At 40.5% G+C, this 23,187-nt stretch overlaps 1 protein-coding gene and 1 long non-coding RNA gene across 4 annotated transcripts in view; both read right to left on the minus strand.

The window, feature by feature from the left end:
• Positions 1 to 19,883, minus strand: part of ITGB8 (integrin subunit beta 8) — a 150,333-nt gene extending 130,450 nt beyond the window's left edge. For all 3 annotated transcript variants that reach the window (XM_035253688.3, XM_078342072.1, XM_078342073.1), the window contains exon 1: positions 19,006 to 19,883. In XM_035253688.3, the coding sequence (XP_035109579.1) occupies positions 19,006 to 19,132 (127 nt within the window). In that variant the 5' untranslated portion in view covers positions 19,133 to 19,883. The remainder of the gene's footprint in view (positions 1 to 19,005) is intronic.
• Positions 19,224 to 20,714, minus strand: LOC144578259 (uncharacterized). The gene is made up of 2 exons (XR_013523711.1): positions 20,559 to 20,714; positions 19,224 to 19,441 (listed from the first exon to the last, which is right to left on the minus strand). It is a non-coding gene; the product is annotated as an uncharacterized LOC144578259 (long non-coding RNA).
• Between the last annotated feature and the right edge of the window lie 2,473 nt (positions 20,715 to 23,187).

A 23,187-nucleotide genomic window follows, 5' to 3' on the forward strand; every position in this document is an offset into this window, starting at 1 on the left:
GTGAATGCTCCAGCTTGAACACCCCACTGAGCACATGAAGCAGATTAGCTGGCACTTGTTCAGCAGAGGGGAAAGCTGTCCATTTACAACCATGTTTCCCCAAACTCTTGTCACGGTACAGCTCTGAGCTGCATTCTAATTAGGCAGTAGCATAGGAAGTGGTGTTCGCAGTTGTTATTTCCATTTTTGAATTTCTAGGTCTGTCCCGAAAGCCAAATCTTGAAAAGGGGAGAAGGCAACGTGTTCTAGTCCTAACCCTGCCTATGCGCTGGCCTCAGCTTCATAAACTAATTTCGCTGAACTGAGGCTTTGCATCCTCATTGATGATGCAGGAAAAATGTTCCCATCATTATGTGCTGTGTTCCTCCACTGAGCTGTGAAAACATTTTGAAAAGTAGAGTGCAACTTACGATAACATGATTGGTGGAGAACATTTGCTTTATAGCATGTACAGTTCTGTGAGTTTATGGGACTGTCTTAAGATATAATTTATAATAGAAAAGATTTATTTTAAAAGGCCATCAAAGGCTGGGTGCAGTGGCTCACACCTGTAATCCCAGAACTTTGGGAGGCTAAGGCAGGCAGATCACCTGAGATCAGGAGTTCAAGACCAGCCTGGCCAATGTGGCAAAACCTCGTCTCTACTAAAAATACAAAAATTAGCTGAACGAGGTGGTGGGTCCCTATAATCTCAGCTACTCAGGACACTGAGGTAGGAGAATCACTTGAATCTGGGAAGCGAAGGTTGCAGTGGACCGAGATCGTGGCATTGCACTTCAGACTGGGTGACAAGAGTGAAACTCTATCTCAAAAAAAAAAAAGACAACTAATTCAATAAAGGGAATTTTTTTTTAAAGGACAGCAAAATCTCTATATATTTGATACAACAGTTACTGGTAATGCAGACTAATTATTCTTTGTTTTATGTTTTAGTACTGTCAGCAAAGAGGCATGAGCAAAACTTTGGTGGGTGGAAGTGTGTTCTGTATGTTGACTACAGTAGTATGCAGCTTCACATCTGGCAAAACTCATCCACTGACATTTTAAATAAATACAGTTTATTGATATAAATTATTTCAATAAAGTTTATTCACAATTAGCATTGTAGGTTAACTTAGATGGAGTATTTATTAGATAAAAGACAATCAGTGCACAGTGAAGAAATGTATTTCTTTCCTGCTAGTATATAGCAAAACATTAAACTACAGTATATGTGTTTTTAGAATAAAAGCCAGTGACACCTTATGTTTTTATTTTGTTGTTGTTCTTTTTTTTTAATTACAGATTAGATAGTGGTTAATTAAAGTTGTGTATCCCTATGTGGCATTTGATTTACACATCCTCTTTTACCCAGATGAATTTATTTTAATGCTTCTTCATATGGATTGAACTTGTTTGTGAGATAAAATATTTTTTCAAATTCAAAATTTATTTGTTATGTTCTGCTTGCAATTTCTGGCCAACTCTCAGCAGCCTGACAAATTGAATGGAGTAGGTAGTGATACCAATGTAATATTAAGTATCTTAGTAATTAGCGCTATTAGGTTGGTGCTAAAGTAATTGTGGTTTTTGCCATTGAAAGTAATGTCAAAAACCGCAATTACTTTAGCACCAACCTAATATTATGATCGATAGTAATACTAATATAGTTTGAACTGCATATCAATATTATACTTTATATTCTGTTCTGTAAAGTAAATCCTTTTCTACGCTCAATGCCAAACATCAGTCTAAATATTTGTCTTTTCTAAAATTCATTTTATTTGAAAACTTAGACAAAAGGGAACTCTGAATTATTATAAAATATGTTAACCTAACTATATCTTATAGGATAATCTTCCATAATATCTTACAATTTTATAATTTTCAATTAGTATTTGTTCAGTTTAATTTCATCAGTAGGAATTTGAAAATAAATAGCACAGAAGTGGTAAATTCAGAAAATTTAATATTGATACTGTATTGTGAACTACAGTTCTTGTCCTATAAAATTCTTTTTCCATATTCTCCATATTTCCCCAAATGGTCTAGCTACTGTTTTTCCTTCATCAAAAGTCAGCTTTATGCAGAGTTCATCATTCCTTGGGGAAATGTTCAAACAGTGCTTTTCAAACATATTCTCCTTGTTCCCACTGGCTGCTTATGAGATTCTCTCCCAGCTTACATCTAGCAACATTATCAATCTCTATTCTTTCAAAGCTCACAGCCCTTATTTATATGCTCCCCGATCTTGCTATCAGCACCAGAAACGACTAAATTTATAAGGTCTTCATCTCCTTGCTCAAGGTTTTTCTCTTACCCAAGTTACCACCACACTCACTACCTCCACCATGGACAGAGCCATTAGGACTCTCTGGGGCCAGGAGCTGTAGCTGAGAATTCTCATGAGCTATAGAGGGGCCACTGGAAAAAGGAACCATGAAAGAGTTCTTAGATATGAAAAACCAAAGAGAAGCAGAATCAATAACAAATTCAAGAGGAGCCAGAGGATGAGACAGAAGGCAGGCTACTGATTCAAGAACTCTAAAACATGGAGTTGAAAGTAAACAGGAGGTCAAACACAAATGGGGTAATGCATCCTAAGCAACATTATCTGAGGCTGCCTTGTGGGCACTGCCAGAAGCCTATTAAGGATTGGGCTCCCTCCAGATTTCTTTCTCACCTCAGCTAGTTCCTAGACCCTGCTTTCATTAATTTCTTGTTGACTTTCTTTCTTATGTTTTCATAGTCATTATTCTAATTCTTTCTCATCAAATCCGCAAGAACTCATACCAAGTCCTCTCACTGAAGATATGACCCTAACATTACCTTTATATTATCAAGAACATTGAAATAATATTTCTTTCTTTCAAGCCAAAATTGTCTTTGTTCTCTTATTAAAAAATATCTCTCTTCATTGCCATGATCATTTCTTCTACCTTTCTAGTTAATTGCTCACTCAAAGGCAAATAATTCCTAATTGCATTTAGCAACTAGCACCGAGCAATGTTTAAATTTCCTCTGCTTTTCAACAGTGAGTGGGCACTCTGTCACTTCTCTCATTCTCAAGCAACTCCCCTTGTTATGTCTTTGGCTATTTTCACATTGCTCTCTCAACTCTACAGCTTTTTGACTGTGAACTAACAAGAATCCAAGTCTCACTTCCTTGAACATGACCACCAAATTTGTACCTTCAGTTCCAAATCCTCACCCAAGCTTCAGTCTTAAACTTTCAAGAATCTGCTGGACAACTCACTCAGATTCCTGCCACAGCTCCAAAATCTTCAAGTCTCAAACATTATGTTCCTCTTCCTAACCTGAATGATCTATTCCATTAATTACATTATTTCCCCGTCTATTCTGGTTTAAATCTTTGTTGTCAACCTTGACTCCTCTCTCTACCACAGACTCAATAACCTATCCATCAGCAAAACGTTTTGCTTTGACTTTACTGTCTTTAGTATTTCTAACTCCCTCTTTCCATTCCTATGGATACTAGTTGAGACCCTCATTATTGATCATTTGCTCTAATGTAACAACTTTCTTACAAACACCACTTACCACTAAAAATCACTACATATATTGTTGCCAGTGTCTTTTGCTGATCCAGCGTGATCACATTAGTATTCCACTAAACAATAAAGTCAAAATAAAATAAAACAAAACAAAATGCCTGGAATTATTCCCACCACCTGAGTAGTAAAGTGTCTCAGTCCATTCAGGCTGCTATAACAAAATACCTTAGACTGGGTAATTTACAAACAACAGAATTTATTTCTCATAGTTTGGAGGCCGGCAAGTCCAAGACAAAGGCAGCAACAGATGCGGTGGTGTGGTGAGGGCGCCCTCCTCATAGGTGGCACCTGCTTGCTGTATCTTCAGACGGCAGAGGGATAGACGAGTTCCCACAGGCCTTTGTCATAAAAGCACTAATAAAATTCATGAGGTTTTCATCTTCATGACCTAATCATTTCCCAAAGGCCCCATCTTTAATGCCAGTACATTGATGATTAGATTTCAACACATGAATTTTGGAAAAGCACAAACACTCAGATCATAGCATCTGAATCTACCTGCCTTTAACCCCAAGGTGCTCTCTTTTGCTTCTCCCCTAAGGCCCTATGTCATGTTCAATGTACACATCTCCTCTCTGCCTACGGAGCCACCTTCAGGTATAATCCTCAGGTGTTGTCTACTTCTCAGGCAATCACTTTAATCACCTGGAGTCAAGAGTGACTTAAGACACACAAAGTCCATGTTGCTTTTGGCAGATGGGGCGGAGTGAAATAAGTCAGGCTTCCTCAGACCAGAACCAAGTCAGGCTTCCTCAGATCTTGTCTCTTCCTTTCATAAGAATCAAGAGCAAATCTCAGAACCTGCCCCTTGCCCCTCAACCACTCACAGTATCATCACCACTGTCCAGTTTAGATCCCAAAGACTAATCTCACTTATCCCTGTTTATTGCACCAGTTCCTACAAGAAGCCCAAGACTCCCAGATTCACCCTCATTCCCCCAAAACATTCTAATCCCTAGAAAGCTCTGTACAACCCCTCTTTCCTCCTTATCTCCCACTTCTTTACAACTCCAGAAACCCATCTCCTGTGCCCTCTGAAATTCATGCTCCATTTCCAGAAGGACTGCCCATATCCCAGTCTCTTATCTGAATGTTCCCTTTACCGTCTTGCTTGAACAGAAACCTGGCTTTCCCCTGAGAACTCGTCTTCCCCTGACCTCATGAGTAATGGCTGATGTTTCTCCCAGAACCCTAATGGCCTTGAGCTTGGAGATATGTAAGTGTCATCCTGAGTCCTCACTACTGCTCACAGGCACTTCTCCCTTTCTCATCCCTTAATCATCCCACCCCCAACTTTGACACTTATAACTTATCACCCACTATTCTGAATTGTTGCAGGCATTCACTGATATTTACCAACCACAGGGAGATGCTTTCTCATTTCTAGAAAATGTTGCCTCCTTGCTTGCTATAATTTTCTCCATCAAAACTCCTATGTCAATTCTGGACAATTTTTGTATATACACACGTCATCTTTACAATACAAGATCATCAGCTCCTTATTCTCTTCTCTTCCAATTATTTTGTCTTCCACCCTGATTTAGCTACTTTGCTTCGATGCTCAGACCTTAGTCTTCATAATTACCAGTAACTGCAACTTCTCTACAATTCCAGTTTCACATATCACCCTCTTTGACCACCACCTCTTGTCTTACACGCTACTTCACTCTGCCTAGCATCCAGACATCAGCAATCTGCCACCAGTCCTTCAATCCTCCCACACATGAAAAATCTCTCACATTGCTTCATAGCCTCTCATCTCTCTAACCTTTCTCCAATTACAGAAAAGGCTAACTCTCTTACTGCCTTGAGGGCTTGGCTCAAACACTGGTCTTTCTTAATGAGGCCTACCCCACCTTATCTACCTGAAAGGGCAACTCTCTCCTCCCCCAACCCTGCTCCAATTTTCCCCATAGCACTTACCACCTTTGAGCAGACTACATAATTATGTATAACCATATTTTTTTTTATTTTGCCCGCCCATCCCAAAAATGTAAGATTTATGAGGACAGGAACTTTTGTCCTTTAGTTTCCTCATATTTTCATACTCTGAATGATACTTGCCACACAGTTGTTGAAAAATATTTATTAAATAATTAGCACATATTAGATTTTAGCTAAAATTATAGAGTTTATTGGATTATAATGTCAATATTCTCCTAGAAAGTGATATATTATTGAGGCAGATGATATATTGTTCATATTTCCCTTCCTGAGGCCCTGGGACTTGGCTCAGATATCACCTTCTCAGTGAGACGTTCTCTAATTATCCTACTTAAGATCATACCTCCTTCTCCAGCACTCTTGACTACCCATCTGGGGTTCTTTCTCTCTACAGAAAGAAGATACTTAGTGCTGTCTGGTGTGCTATATATTCTCTTTAATTTGTCAAATGTCTGTCTCTCTCCCTTAGAACAAAAGCTCCACGAGAGCAGATCTTTTCATCTGGTTCCCTGCCATATCCCTGAGGCTTAGAGCAATACCAGGCACAGTGTAAGTAAGAGCTCAGTATGTATTCACTGAAGGAAAGGATGAATGAATGTCTCCCCTGCATTGCCCAAAAACATCCTATGTGCTCTCTCTTTCGTTTACTTCTGTGACATTCAGGTAACTTGCTCCCAACACTGTCCCTTCTCTTGGTCAACTCTGGAACTCAGCTTGGGATGCCTCTCCCTGGGCAAGCTTTGTCTGCTACTCCCTTTGCTCCTCTGGCCATTCTGCACTGCTCCCTGCACACATACAAAGCACTATTGTTTCCCACACATTGTCCCTGAATTTCACCACTTTGATATTCTCACTCTACTCATCTAATAAATTAAAACTGACACTTCTGTTCTTCTTGTCTTTACACACTCATTTAGAAGTTTCTTCAAATAGCAAATACAATGCAAATAATTATGTGTACTATTGGAGACACAGCCTGGATTTTGCTTGATGCTGATGCATTTAAGACCATCTCACAACATACACTATGCCTAGAAAATGTGGACTATATGTATTGTAAAATTGAAATAGCTAGAACCTTCAATTAATCAGGGCTCTACATTTTAATTCTCTCCTGAAAATGAGAAAAACTAAAACTAGGTATTATTCTTTTCAAGAAACTGCAAGGTTCTTTCTTGCATCAGAATACATTTGACCTATTTCCTGTCTGAATCAGAAGACTAAAGCTCTACAGCACTGATGGCCCAAACCACTCACCTCATCCCACAGCGCTATCGCATATTGTATGCTCACACAGTTCCTCAGGCTTAGCTTCCCCATCTACTTGATACCTTACTTCCTCTCTGTCCCCATAGCAATTAGTCCAATGTGAAATGCACTGAGCAGGTGCTCCAGCAATGAATTCATTTATTGATTAAATGGTAACTGTGAAACTTTGCAAATCCGATCAAATAATAACTGTCAGACTTTTTTCAAAAATCAAAGGAAGTTTAAATGATGTACTTACCAAGAAAGGAAAGTGTACACATACATATTAAAAAGATGTTCAAAAGCAAGAGTTAGAATATAAATGGCCATAGAATTTAATTAATTAAAACATCACTTTTCATAGGCACTCCAGGTGACCAGGATTTTACTATACTATTTTTTACCTGCTCATTAGGTAGCTCTGTTAGTATTATCAAAAGCGACATGAAGGCAGGCACAGTGGTTCATGCCTGTAATCCCAGCACTTTGGGAAGCCAAGGTGGGTGGATCATGAGGTCAGGAGATTGAGACTATCCTGACCAGCATGGTGAAACTTTGTCTCTACTAAAATACAAAAAATTATCTGGGTGTGGTGGCACGCACCTGTAGTCCCAGCACTCAGGAGTATAAGGCAGGGAATCACTTGAACTTGGGAGGCAGAGGTTGCAGTGAGCCAGACTGTGCCATTGCACTCCAGCCTCGGTGACAGAGTGAGACTCCATCTCAATATAACAAAATAAAATGCTACTGGATTAGAGGAAGAGAATGGGCAAAGATTGAGTCAAAAGAGAAAGAACATTATCATGTGGGAGTGGAGAGCAGAAAAGTCCACTTTTTAAAAAATTTTGAGGTTGTAATAATTTTGATGGCATTTCTCCATCCCTGAATTTTTTTTTGGTAATTATTTAATACCTGCAATTAAGTTGCTGCATTGTGCAGAGTCTTAGGGATAGGGCACCTGCTTATGTTCCTGCTGTAGAGTAACAGCAAAACCTGACATAAGACAGAACTTAACAAGAGTGCTATGAAAAGGAAAAGGCAGTCTGCAGCAGGGAGCAGATAACAGGACGATGTCACCTCAAGGGAGAGAGAGGGCCCGAGAAAACTTCCTTAAGGAATTTCTGGCCCATTTTATTACATGTTGCATCTTTATTCTGTCTGGCTCCCAAATATACCCTATCTGTTAAAAACCATGCAGTATTGTTAGGTTACTACTGAGAGTCAGCCCATGCAGCCGGATCAATAAAAACTGGCCAAGTAGCAGCAAACCTGTTCAGACATGAATTATCTGCCAATATCCAACATCCCCCAGGTCTAAACTTTGATCACTGAGTCCCTCTGTTATCTGTTTAGCTTTCCTTTGGGCCTCAGATCTCTTTTGTCTTTTAACACTTAATAACGCCTTTAAAGTTCAACTCTGCTGTGTCTGCTAAAGACCTGCAAGCTGCCTTTCAAAATATGCAACCAATTTGTATTTGAATGGGAAATAGAGGAGCTACTCCTTCACCATGGTTGAGGCAATAGGATGTCTCTACCTTGTCAGACCCACATTGCATATCCATTGATTATGCAGAGACAGCTCAGTTAATCTGTTTCTTCTGGCCTGGAAGGCTCTGCACTACTCACAAACAAATGGCAAGCAAACTCCAAACTCTGTTTCTAGGTTTCTGCACTCTCACATGCAGCATGAATATCTGTGGCCATTGATTTCTTGCCTCCTGGACAACCCTAAAGTACCCAGATTTTCTCCATGTTTCACTTTTGCGCACCAACAATTGAGAAAAAAAAGAATGAAAAATCTTTTACCAAATATACCATTGGTATAGAAGTTATTGGTAGTGTCCTCTCAGATTCTGTAATTTCCAGCCCATCTCCCAGTGTTTATGTGGCATCTCTTGTGATATTTTGGATGGAGGAGTTTCCTGTATATATGGGCAACATCCGACAATCTGGTCTTATGTAACCAACTCATTTAGACTATTCTGGGGCACTTACTGTACAGCATCCTCCACTGTCTAGAAAGGTGAGTTTGCACTTTTAAGGGTAATGTTTTTGGGAATCCAAATTCCTCCTAGGACATTCATGTATAAGAGTGCCACTAGGGGGCCAGGTGCAGTGGCTCATACCTGTAATTCCAGCATTTTGGGAGGCTGAGGTGAGGGTGTGGGTAGTCCCATCATGAGGTTATGGGATCATGAGGTCAGGGGATGGAGAACATCTTGGCTAACACAGTGAAACCCCGTCTCTACTAAATATACAAAAAATTAGCTGGGTGTGGTGGCGCATGCCTGTAGTCCCAGCTACTTGGGAGGCAGAGGCAGGAGAATCGCTTGAACCCAGGAGGTAGAGGCTGCAGTGAGCTGAGATAATGCCACTGCACTTCAGCCTGGGCGAAAGAGTGAGACTCTGTCTCAAAAAAGAAAAAAAAGAGTGCCACTAGGCTGGAAAGGTAAGCTCCAACACGTTGAGGTAATTCAGTATTTCTTGGGACTGTCAAAGTATTTAGCTCCTTGTTTGTCAGTAAAGAGCCCTAACAAAGATCGTCAGGTGGACTGACCAGTTAGTCGTTGCTCTCACAGTAGAGCAGCTTTATATCATACATATTTATATTATAGGGCCTTTGGAACTTGATGTTCTTTCATATCATGCTAGAAGGATCTAGTTTGTTCAAAGGGTCAAGACTACTCTGTTTCTGCACACAGGCTTTTTTTTTTTTAAGATTAAACCCAAAGGAATTGATAATTATGCAGTATAGGGGAAAATATGACATACCATCCAGGCAATATCCTAGAAGTTCATCCTGTAAGAAGGAGAAGTATAACATCCAGCGGTCGTTCTGGCTGACCCAACATTTCTATCCCACCAGTAGAAACCAGTGAGAAGCAACACATCTTTTTTTTTTTTAACCTCAAACATATCCCTAGGAGGCAGAATTTGTCCAAAAAGACTAGATGTCTGACTTTTCATAATGCCCATAAGTCAGTCTCTGCCCAGACAAGTCTATAACCAGATAATTCATCCTCAGACAACAGTGAGTTCTGGCATCAGTGCTATGCTGACCCCCAAGTAGCCAACTGTCAGCCTCAGACAGCCCTATCAGGGCAGGCTGGGACCAATCTCCAGCTGGCTATGCTATCTTCAGTGGGCCACAGGCACGCACTCAGGAGCCCCCTCCCCTTCTGCCATGTGACCACAGTCCCATCAGATGTAACAAGGTATCATGTGGCCTTGGACACCTTCTTCACAAGGCATAAAGCATACTATCTCTTCTAAACTAAAGACAGTGGTAATGCCATTTAGTTCTCATGTTTTCAGTACCAACTTGAGGTCAGGCTCTTTGATTATATACATTGGCCCTCACCTTAGGGCTCTTATTCTAGCTGTTAGTGACTGGCATACTCATTAAAAGGGACATTTTTAACCAAAACTGAGGATGGCTGGAACTGTGACTCCCTTCTTGAATGTTTCTTTTCTTTTCTCAGTGTTACCACTGTCCAGATGGATTTTCCTGGAAATTGGGCCCCATCTGTCATTTCTAGAGCATTTTCTTTTGCATTGTATGATCTGCTTGTCTTCAATTCCCCATAAAAATCCAAACCAAATGCACAAGAAAACAATGGAGCAATACCTTGGGAGGTATGGCTTGTACTAAGAAAGAGACCAGCTGGTCATTTTCCTGCCAACAATGCAGTTCTGCTACAATAGCATCTTTGTTTCCAGCTAGAACAGGCAGTTCTACAGCAAGTCCTGGCCACCCCAAAACTTCTTTGCATCCTTTGTTCTATTGCAGTCAATGAATACCTTACATGACTAAGCCTACCCAGCCTGGCCTCTTTGTACCTCTCCAGCAGGCAATTAGAAAAAGACATTCCCTATTTGGTACTCCTTAATGTAAATCCTATCAATCCAGTCCTTGTAGAACTTTGAATTTTCCTTTTAATTATTTTCTTTGTTTGACTGCATTATATTCTAATGACCCTTTAGAGCATAGTGGTAATCCCTCATTCCATAAGGATGAAGATTTTCACCCAGCCTCCTTCACTACCTAGTACCTGTAACAGTTACTAAGGAATTATCCTAAATATGTGGTCCTTACTAAAATCAGGAAAAAAAAATGCTTTTACCTGGGAGGCTGTTTGTGGTTCAATTCCAAGGAAAGAACCCTGGGACCATATGTACACATGAAACAGCAATACTTTTAACTGTGGCTTCATTTATTATGGGCAGATCTTGAAATATTAACCTTTTTCATCCTAAAAGGAAGTTGAGTTTAAAACCATGGAAAACACCAAAACATTCCTGGCCCAAATCCACCACACATCCCACATACCTAATAAGACATATTTGGTACATTCTTTAGAGCTGGAATATTTCTGATGTTTCATCCTCTTGTCTTCATCTTCCACTTCCAAACTCAGCCTTTCCCATGAACTTTGACTTGAACTAGTCCTTGATGGCTACTCTGCTTTCTTACCCTGTACTATCCTGAGACTGTGAATTTTCTGGCAACCCTCTAGAATAAACAAACTATACCAACATTTATCTGGAATAGCAGCAGATTCTGTTTTTAACAAATGTAACAGCATTTGTTGATTACAACAAAACACCTGGCAGAGATAGTGCACGTCTAAAGCCATTATAGCAGTGATAGTTGGCTCGTTGATGAGGTCGGCATGAAAGGCCACTTTATGAGACATTGTATGCTATTTTATAAAATGAACTTTTATATTTTATTTTATTTGAAACAAAGTCTTGCTTTTCTCTCCCAGGCTGGAGTGCAGTGGCACAATCTTGGCTCACTGTAACCTCCACCTCCCAGGTTCAGGTGATTCTCCTGCCTCAGCCTCCCTAGTAGCTGGGATTACAGGTGCCCACAACCACACCCAGCTAATGTTTGTATTTTAGTAGAGATGGGGTTTCAACATGTTGGCCAGGCTGGTCTCGAACTCCTGACCTCGGGTGATCCACTTGGCTCAGCCTCCCAAAGCGCTGAGACTAAAGGTGTGAGCCACTGCACCTGGCCTAAAATAAACTTAGAGTACTTTGTATAATAGCACTCAAAATAGAAGGATCTTTTAAAATCATCTTAAAAGTATATATCTGATAAGAACACTACAACTGAACAATGCAATTTTAAGTTAATAATCTTACTTTATTTCCTGAACTAATATTAGTTGAAGACTCTTTTCAATAACTGCAGAAAAATAATTTAAATATATGTGGTTAATATTATTAACCTCCTAGCAAGAACTGATCTCAGCACTTTTGTCAAAAGGGGGGTCTGTTTTAATTAAATTATAAAATCATAACAGAAATCATTTTGACTTACAATACATTTTTTTGGTGTGTAAATTAAATAATTTGCTTACTGTAAAAGAGGAAATAAGGTCACGTTAAGATTGACTTTAAGTTGAAAAACAATCCTTTACTCCATGAATGCAGTATGGCAGTGCTTTTCTACATAGTCATTCACTTAGAGATATGAAATGTCAAATACATGCCAGCTGAGTAATTTGGCCAAATTAGGTCATTCATGTCAGTAAAATGTTCTTTCCTAAGATTTTTAAAAATTAATAGTGGGAAATAAGTAAAATTAAATTAAGACCATGCATACATTTGACTCTCATTATAACATGCTGTGTAAGAGAGTAAAATTTTGTATAATCTGTACATATCTCGAAGATTACCAAAAGGGATTTAGTTATTAAAATATAAAAGCACTTTGACATGAGGTAGTCTAGACTACCAGACTACCTTATGCAATGTTTCTGGTGCTTTCTTTGTTTATCCCTCTCCCCTGCCCCCAGTAATATTTGTTTATTTGTTTATTAATTATTTGTTTGTTTTTGAGACACAATCTTGCTCTGTTGCCCAGGCTGGGGTGCCGTGGCCTGATCTTGGCTCACTGCACCTTCCACCTCCTGGTTAATTTTTGTATTTTTAGTAAAGATGGGGTTTCACCATGTTGGCCAGACAGGTCTTGAACTCCTGACATCAAGTGATCTGCCCACCTCAGCATCCCAAAGTGCTGGGGTTACAAGTGTGAGCCACTGCACCCGTCCCACCCCCTGTGACCCAGTAATATTTAAACTAGTAGACAAGTCTGTCCCTAACTTTTTCAGGGCCAAAAGCAAGAGTACAAATAGCAGTGAGCATAACAGACTAAATATTTAACAGTTACAAACCAGGCAAAGAAACCCACAAGTAAAATAAATTCTATCTACCTTCCTTGATAAATATATATGTATAATGACCTAGAAGGCCAGGTCTGAATTTAGAATATTCACCTCCAGATTTCTGGTTAGGAACGGGGCAGTGTGTGAAGTGTTGCCTCTCCAGCCATGATCTTCCCCTCTTCTCTCCCACCTCTAGATTTATTCTGCAGCACAGGTACCTGTCGTTTACATGCATGGAGACTGCGGCTTGCATGTCCAAGCTCTGTTTACCTCTCCTACATCAGTGGCCTTGGCCATCTTCACCTAGAATTTGGCACAGGGGTGACTCAGTTTACCCAGAAGGCAGGCCATAAAAGTAGCCTGAGGCTGTTTGGGCTAAGAATTCTGGAGATGATCTAGAGGGTGTGACAGACCCTACATAAGCGGGTCCCATGGACTGCCTGCCCATGGTTGAGGTCATGGCCGGAGGACAGCTAGAGCTGAACCTTCCAAGGCTCAAGGCAGAGATTCCTCTCACCTTGGAAGGCAATCTATACGTCTATAATTATAATTCAGAACGCTGACTCAAACCACACAATGCCTCTTTAATTAGTTTCCTTACCTATACAATGGGAATAACAGTACATAACTAAGAGGGTTGTAAGCATTAAAGAATATATTATATTTTCATATAATGTGTCCAGGAGGGTGTCTGGCCTACAGAAAATTATACACATTGTTATTTTTTAACTCTAGAACTCAGTATAGTGCCTGTCATAAAGCTGTATGTGCTGAAAGTCTGAATGAATAGTGATGAAAAGAGATTTTTTTAAGTATTTGGTTGAAATACTTAAATATTTAAATACAATTTTAAAAATATTTGGTTGAAAATACTTAAATAATTAGGATTGCTTTTTCTATTTTATCAACAATAAAAATAATTGTCACTGAAATTTTGAAAACAAGACAGTCTTTGAAAAATAAGATTAAAGATTACTAAGTCTCAGCTTTTAATCTTTGTTAATGATTTGCCCAGAAGGTTGAGACTGCTTTCTGATGTGGGCTGGGAAAACAGAAACAAGTGTCCTCCATGGTGTAACCTACTTTTAAAGGAAAACTTCATTTATTTAAGTTCAAATTCTAGTGAGGCTTAGAAGTCATTAGAGAGAATTTGCTTAACTGCCCAATTTTAGATTGCTCACTATTATCCTCAAGTTATCCATGGGGTCATTTACGTCAACTACTTTGTGAAGACCTATTGTGTCTCAGGCATTAGGCATACAAAAATATAGGCAGCTTCTCCCCTCAAGGAGGTCACAGTGGATGTGTACATAGCAAGGCTAGGAGGAAGTTGTATGAGGAGTCTGAAGACAATGGGGAGCAAGGGAAAGGTTCTGAGCAGAAAGGAACATGTGGACAAAGGTTTGAGATGATGAAGATGACTTAGAAAGCTCATGTTATGAAACCTAATTCAGGCTTTGTCTTCTATGTTGAAATCCCATCTCTCCTACTTACTAGATAGGTGACATTGGGCAAGTTACCTATCTCATCTGTGCTTCTGTTTCTTCGTTTCAAAAACAGGGACGTCTCTCACAGTTATTACGACTACTGGACAAGAAAACAGAGTTTGGTTTTGAATGTGTTAGGGGTGATTTTGCCTTTACATGTGTAGTGGAGACGTGGAACACACAGTTTGCTGCACATTCTGGAGATCATATAACAGGTTAGGATTAGCGATAAACATTCTGGAGGTGCCAGTGTAGAAATGGTATTTAAGACCGAAGACTGGATCAGAACAGTTCTTGGGAGTCCTGTGCCACTCCTACATTTGGATGTTAAGAAATGTGAAAGAATCAACATCAGAGATGGAGAAGGAGCTTAAACCAAGAGAGTGTGGGTCCAATAAGCCAACAAAACTGTTTCCAAGGAGGGCAAGGTCAACAATGTCAACTCACCAACAGATGATATATCAGGCAGGATCGAGATTAAGAACTGGCCATCAGATTTGGCAACGTGGAGGTTACTCTGATGTTAAGAGAGTGGACTGTAGAGGTGAGAAAGAAAGCCTGCTGGCAATGGATTAAAAGAGAAGGTGAGAAGAATCAGAGGCAAGAGTTATAGACAACACTTTCAAGGACTTATAGCAAAAGGAGAGTGAAAAATAGGAGGTAAAGAGCTTTGGCAACATTCATGGATGGATATTGCTTTAAATGATACAGTAGAAAGGAGAAAAGTTAATCATGCAAGGGTGGGGGAATCCTTAAAAGTGAAACTTTAACAAGGTATACCTGCTGTGATTCTGTTGGAATAAAACAATTAACATTTGTCTGGGGAAGGAGATTTATTTATGTTGTCTTTCCCTCTTCATATACATGCATATCAAAAAGCTATTACATCTCCATACCTTTTAAATAAAAATATTTCTAATGGAACTACAATAGAATTATTGAAAAGTAAATGGCTGGGTGCGGCAGGTCATGCCTGTAATCCCAGCACTTTGGGCAGATCATGAGGTCAGGAGTTCGAGACCAGCCTGGCCAACATGGCAAAACCTCATCTCTACTACAAATACAAAAATTAGCCCGGCATGGTGGCATGTGCCTGTAGTTCCATCCAGCTACTTGGGAGGCTGAGGCAGGAGAATCCCTTGAACCTGGGAGGCAGAGGTTGCAGTGAGTCAAGATTGCACCACTGCACTCCAGTCTGGGTGACAGAGCAAGACTCTGTCTCGAAAAACAAACAAACAAACAAAAAAGTAAATGGTTGAAACTATGTCTTTGTCATTCTGCATCCTTCTCTTTTGCAATTGCTTCCTTTAAAACTTGTGAATGTTCTTCTTGCCCTAAGTTTTAGTTTTAAAAAAAATTCATGGTTTAAGATTAGTTACAGTGTATTCCTTCTCCAGTAGTATTTTTATTTACTGAAATATTTTAAAATAAAATGATATGAAAAATTTCTTTCGACATATTTCGTTGGGAGAAGGGGATGAATTGGGTAGTGGTGGGAACAGAGATGAAAGAAGTTGGTTTTGAGTTGATAGTTAATGAAGCTGGGTGATGAGTATTTAGTGGTCTCTTAGACCATTCTCTTTAATTCTGTATGCTTTTGAAAATGTATATTATACCATGTTAAAAACTTAAAAAATCATAGTTAATATCATGTTTAATCAAACTTAAAAAAATCATGGTTAATGTGATGCTTAACCAAAAAGAATCCATTAAATAGTGAGATTTCAGATACTTTGGTAACAAGATAAGTTATTTTGGGGCACAGGAATTTTTCTGGCATTTTCCAAACCAAATCAGCTACTTTGGTGTCAGTTTAGAGGGCAAACATGTATTATTTTTAATTGATCAGAAAGTGTTTCCATTGCTTCAAGATAGAATTAATTTGGATGCTTATTATGCAAATAATTTAGAAGGCTGAATTTTTGTTAATGATACCTTGGTTCTTTTAAATATTAGATCACTTTAGGTAACCATAAATAATTCTGGAAACACATACTATGCAATGTTTTGACAGGAAGTAATGCTGCAGTCACAAAGTAATGTTAATCTAGTTGGTTGTTGTTGAAAAGAATAATTGATAATTGAATAAATAGAAAGTAAAATTCATTGCAATAATTGTTACTACTTTTTTAAAGGAAATTGCGGTTTCTGAAATTTGTTACACTTATATTGCTATATGAAAATTTAGGAAACAGAAGTTCTTAATCTTTTAAAATAAGTAATTGTGGACACAATATTGCTACATTAACTCTTCAAATATTAATCACTAGATATTCTTTATGTCTTCCAGTTATTTATTAACCACTTTACAGTGCTATTGTTTCTCTAGCTGTGGATACTTTCCACCAGAGATAGTTAAAAAAAAACTGCAATAATTTTTTCTACATAAGAAATCTTTGGATTTGATTAATAACATCCCCCACTGCTCACTATATATTTGTTATTAAAAGTCCAGTATGTATTTAAGACCTATACATTCTGCTTCAAAAATTAAACCCAAAGTTATGTTGGTTTTATGCAGCTTCTGGTCTCTTTCGTATGGCTCTATTGCCCCCAACATTTTCCTGGTGTAAACTACTGAGCAAGGGAACAAGATTTCCTTTGTAACTGATACCTAAATTTCTATTCTGCTTTAAGCATCTAATTTGCACTGTAAAGACATATAATTTGAGACTTGTAGCTATATCACAAAAGTACAGCAGTTTATGCTGATCTCTAATTTTCTGAGTTATACTGGCTATAATTTACATTTTTTGCATGTTTTTAACTGCCATGCAAATGAGTATACATCAGAAACCTTTGTATATTGACAGAGACTGGGAAAAGGATGCCTTGTTCTCATTTCAGATAAGCATTCCTTTTCAGGTCTGCAGGTGCAGGGAGGCCCATTCATATTTCCTTCAAATCAGTTTTAGTCAATGGGTGGAAATACAATGGTTTTTCACCAAAGCCTGACTAATGTTTATAAGCACGGTTCATGTTTTTAAAAAATTTACTATAAATGGCACATTTTAGAGGCAAGTAGGACTTTTTCCTTTGCCTATACATTGGGAACAAAATATACTGAGTTAACACAAATTTTGGTCATTTTACTAGTGTGTATGTGTGTGTGTGTGCCTGTGTGTGTGTGTTTACTAAATCAGAAAAACACTTTATTACTTATTGAAACAGGATGGAATTGTGCTCAGTGGAAAATTTGCTGCAACAAATACAGGTTTCTTTTATTTAAGAGATAACTCATAATAAATGTTACTTTTTCCTTTGCCTTTCACTTATTTTGAAATCAACAAACAAGTAAAAAAAATAACCACAAGATACAGAGATTTACTCTAATTTCTCCATTTCAGATAACTGAGTAAATCTCCCTGAAACAAATGTTAGAAAACTATATATGCAACAATTAATTAAAGATAGCTGGATGTTTCCATATGTTTATACATATAAGCCATTTATAAGGTTATGATCTGCTTTGATTAGCTTCAGGCGAAAAACTGGCACATCAAAGTATAGGAGTAAATTTTAACCTATAAAACAATTACAACTATTATGTAAACTTTCCTTGATCCCCAGAGGTCAGAGAGAGGCTCTAATATAATTTAAGGGCTTGGTGAACAAACAGAGAAAAAGTGAAATTAAAAAAAAAATATGACAATAGTCACTGCATTAGCAAAAATAAATGTTGGGCCTATATTGAAAACCATTAAGAACTTAAACTGATGTTAGTCCTATTACTTAGTTGTATAGTTTTCCAACAATCCAATTTGATTGTTTCATAAATCAAAAGTCCCAAAACACCTTCTCATGTGGTATTTGACTTGAACTTTCCTTTGTGATTTGAACTCAGAAGGCAGGTATTCCTATCCTCATTTTACAGATGAGGACAATGAATTTTATAAAGCGTTAACCTCTCTACATCAGGGTAACTGACATAAATGGCTTGCCTGGACAGAAAGTTGTCAATACTGGTCCAGCATTCTTTCTGCTTCTCTGTCTCAGAGATTGATCTTAGCGAGGGATCAATTAGATAGATTTGTTTTTTAAAACAGCTGAAAGGATGGTGACTTAAAGCATGAATATCCCTCCAGTGTGTGTAATTCATTCAGACTGAGCACTAAAGATAACAGAAACTTGGATGTTCTTTTCTGGACTCAAAAACTGAAGACTACTCCCATTATAACCAACTTACCTACAGCCTCGAGTTAAAGGCACGCTAGTTGTTAGTGGACCCAAATATTAGAAAGATGGGATGAAGATTCTGTACAGACGATGCTCTTAAGAATGGACCAGGGCCCCTAAATGACTTCTGTAAACAGGACACCCTCTCTTCCAGAATTCCTTTCTATTATGGCTTCCCCAACACTTACGAATAACACACAGCGTCTCCTGTGATCATTAGTTCTTGCTTTCACTCCAGGGCAGAAAGACACCTGGTCTAGAGACCATCTGTGCTGGAGCACCTGCCACACACCCGCCCTCCTGAAGTTCTCTGATGCCTGCAACTTACCTGGGTGGGATGCTCTGGCCGAGCAGCTCTTCGTGCCAGCCCAAGACATTGGGGAAGAGAAGAAAACAAAACAACAAAACAAAACAACTTACCACCTTGGCCCAGTCCAAGAACAAGTGAAAACACCCAGGCTGCCCAGAAGAACGAGGCGGGACCTCGCCGGTCCTTTTGCAGGCAGGCAGGAACAGCAGTAAAAAAAGCCAGGGCCGAGCCGCACATAATGCAAAACAGCCCGCCTCGCGCCCGCCGCCTGGCTGCTTTCCGGTCTCGTGCTCGCGCCTCACGAGCGCACCTCGGGGGCCGAGTGTCTCTAGGACGTTTCCCGCAGGCCCAGCAGGCGGACCCCGCGGCTCGGAGCAAGCGAAGCAGGTGAGCGGACCCGGGCACTCCTCGTCATCTCAGGGCCCTCGCGGCCCTCCTGCCATGGTACAGCGGGTCCCAGGGTCTCCGCGAGAAGCACCTCCTTCGACTGCCAAGGGCCCCGGCGGCTACTGGAGAGAAGTCTCCTCAAGGGCTCCGCAGCCTGCTCTGGGACAAAGAAAAGAGCTTTTGTTTCTCTCTAGCCGGTGGGACTTCTGCTGCATAAATCGGCTTAGCGAAGAGCCAAACACAATCAAACCCAAACAAAGCCCGAAGCTGGTGGTGAGGGGGGAACCACCCTAATGTACATTCACTGGGTGATGCTGAATCTGTGGGAGGGGACGCTGGTGAGGTCGAGGGGAAAAAGTCGATGGCGCATCAATCTGGGCGGTTTCTTCCACAGGTGGGCAGGCAGGCCACCTCCACTAGTGGCAGCTTGCAGCCTCGTCTGCGGAGCAGCGGGCAACAAGTCGGCAGCGTCCCGGCTGACGAGGGAGGAAGCTCGGGATGCCAGCAACAGGGGGAGGCGGCTGTGGGAGCGCCCTAGAAGCACCCGCTGACATCGGCAGGCACAGAGCGAGACATCGCCTCTCCCTGCCTGGCCGGGAGTGAGGCTGGTGGCCAAGAGCGCAGAAGGGGAGGTTCCCACGGGGTACGGGAACCCGGCTTTGCGGAGCGGGGGCTGCGTGCCCTGGTCGTTTTTGCCTCAGTGCGCGGCTCGGGCGTCCCACAGTCCAGAGCCCAGGTTGCTGGTGCGCTCGGAGGTGCACACTGCTAGGATGCGAGAGAGGCTGGCGAGGGACGGGAGAGGGGTGGTCCTGCTCTGCCCCCAGGGGTGGGGGACTCCACACCTGCCGGTAGCAGGGAGCACTTAGGGCGGAGAGTTGCTAGGAAACCTCCCCACGCTACCGGAGCGCCTAGCTGTTATTGCTGCCCGCAGGAGCGGCGACAGCCCTGGCGGCAGCATCAGTCACAGCTCTGAGCAGCGTGGGCGGGACATTGGTGAGGCATGAAGTCACCTCGGCCCACATTTGCTCTTTGTTTTTCTCACTCGAGCTCTTTCTTTTCCCCCTTGGCTCTGATAGTGGCCATTCCCAAGGTTCACAAGAACTCCTAAAGCGTAGCGGCGCAACAGGAATGGCACGCCTCGTTTCCTTCTCCCTCCTCCCCCGAATCCCTCCACCCTAACGCTCGCTCGAGGCGTGGTGGGACACTCGCTCAGCGGCAGCTGAGAGCAAACCCCAATCTCTCACCCCTGCGCGCTGCTTTGTTCAGAGATACTCACTGCCCCGCAGCTGCTGCATACAAAGTGGAGTCCAGGGGCCTCCCCTGACCCCAACGCCCTCTACTCAGCACTTTGTTTGCAGTTAGGAGCTCGTCCTCTGCTCCGCCACGAGGCTTCCTGGGTCTTCCTAGCCCTTGGAGAGTTGGACCCGTCTGCAGAGGCTGTTCCTGGAGCGACTGGCCAAGATTCCTTGCCGCTCCTTCTCTACTCACAGCCTTAACCCTGGGCTGGACAGCCCTGTTTTTGCCCAGGGTCTGGTGGTGGCTCTGGGCTTTTGCAAGTTACAATGAGTCTTTTGATCTTAAGTGTCACCTTCCCATTAAACGGAACAGAATAGAGACAGCAGCAAAGTGGGGAGAGAGGAGCTAAGGAGAGAAGGTGGGAGACATTTCTGCCTGCTTGCAGCTCAGAAATTTAGGTGCAAGTGGGGAGCGAGTGTTAGGCTGGGCAACTGCCTGTGAAGCAGCGTGCCTCCTCGGGTCCTGTCACTACTACTCTAAGTCCAGGGTGGGAACTGAGTACCCCGCTTTGGAAACAAGGAAACGCGGTGATGGTTCTCTTTTCCCACTAGGGGCAGGAGTGGTTCCCAGTCGAGAAGTTTGACCTCATGTTTTAATACAATCCCCGCCTCTTACAGGCATCAGACCAGTCCAGCCAGGTCAAGGTGAAATATGCGGGAGTTTCCCCCATTCTCATTTGTTTAATAGTTTCCGTCTCCTTATTTGTAGCTAAAAAAAAAAAAAAAAGAAAAAGAAAGGTAGGAGGCATGCTCTCTCTCTTTTTCTTTCTGTTGACTGAGTGAATGGAAAGTACCTGGTTAATAAACCACAACATCGAAACTACCCCTTGCAGGTGTGGACTGCACAATGGAGTGCACAGAATTAGTTCAGCAAATCAGGAACCCAGCTGGAAAATTAAAAGCGCTGCGGATCTACAAAGCAGGTCCTTTTTAGAGACCAAAGCCATGATCTAATCCTTAGTAATATAATTCTACTATAGGTGATGTACTCTAAATAAACAGAAATAAATCCAGCTCAGCTTTAATTTTTATTTTCTTAGTTCCAAGTTTGAACAGTTATGGTTTTGTTTTGTGGTTACCTTAATGCAAAGGCCTAAAAATTAGTTAGGATGAGTGTAATGACTTGAAAATTTCAACACGGAAGTATCATATTCAATATCTGATTGGTGATTCTTCCACTGGGCAGCCAATGTATTTTTTAGAGGTTATGCCCCAGATCTACTGAATGCAGCCACCCTCGAGACAGTGCAGTGCTCCAATTAAAAATAATTAAATCTCTAATTCCCATAAAGACGTTTCACTACACTTTACACTTTAAAGTGTCTATCATATCACCATTCCATAGTATTCTAAAATACAACCCTTGGTTGCTGGGTTGTAAGTGGCAGTTACAGTAATAAATAAAATATAAATGTATGCAAACAAGAAAGGATGTAACTTTATGAAATCGATGAGGTCTGTACTAATTTTTGTAACTATATTTTTAGGTATTGGTATATTGCATATACTAATCCAAAACAACCATGTAGCAAGAAGAATAAAATGAAGTTCAAAAATCTGTTTTGGGAAATTTTGAAACCATTTACAAAGGAAGATTTTTACATTTTGTTACAATGACACCTATGCAAATATATGTCAAGATGCCAGTTTTGTGGAATTGTTGAAGAATAAGCACAATACCATTTAGTACCACTTCTTGGTTGTTAAGAGGCTGTAACTCTGGTTGTCAAAATAAGATAAAATATCCTAGCTGTGAGACTGTGACCTCTGCTATTTATTTACAAACAAGTTATCCTCACATTCTGGGCTATAAACATAAATGTAAATTCTCCTGAAAGACTGCAAATCATTTGTAGGGTTTTCTTCAAGTAAATACAACTATTGGCCCTGGCCCAGGAAAAAAAGTTTGCTTGTTTCCAATAAATGTCACTGGTCACCATAATTCATCCTTTTTCCTATAAGGAAATGTACAGCATGCTTTAAAGAAATGCAATATTGTTATCTTCATTGTAATACCTGAAGAATTCTAATAAAGGAAAAATGTTTCAGAAGATGGTGACTTGATTAATTTCTGTTTTTCTATTATGTTCTGCTATCTTACTTTGAAATTTCTGACAGTTATTTTTTCACCATTTGTGGTAATGAGAGGAAATGAAATTTACAGAGAGTCTAAAAATAGCATTTTGGTTGTTCATTCCAGGCTTCCTATCATTAGAGTCTTTGAGCTGAGTTACTAAAAAGTCATAAAATTAGATGATTTAAATTCCTTCCCTAATCCTTTAACCTTGATTCCTCACTAATTCAGTTTGTGGTGAGAATGAATAAGCTATAGAGAGGTAGCAGGAGTGAGGGAGACATCCAGACTGTTTTTTAAGACATGGGATCTTGCTATCTCATTATGTTGCTCAAACTGGCCTTGAACTCCTGGTTCAAGCTTGAACTCAAGCTATCCTCCCACCTCAGCTGTGCAGCTGGTATTATAGGTGGAAGACACCACATTCAGCTGTGACTATTCACACTTTAACTAGATTTGCCCAAATGATTGATCTTGTAGTGGCACCTAAAGACACATTTGAATTTTAATGTTATATCTTTTTGAAGTTGGAATCA

This window comes from Callithrix jacchus, chromosome 11 (assembly GCF_049354715.1).
Source record: "Callithrix jacchus isolate 240 chromosome 11, calJac240_pri, whole genome shotgun sequence".
Taxonomy (NCBI): domain Eukaryota; kingdom Metazoa; phylum Chordata; class Mammalia; order Primates; family Cebidae; genus Callithrix; species Callithrix jacchus.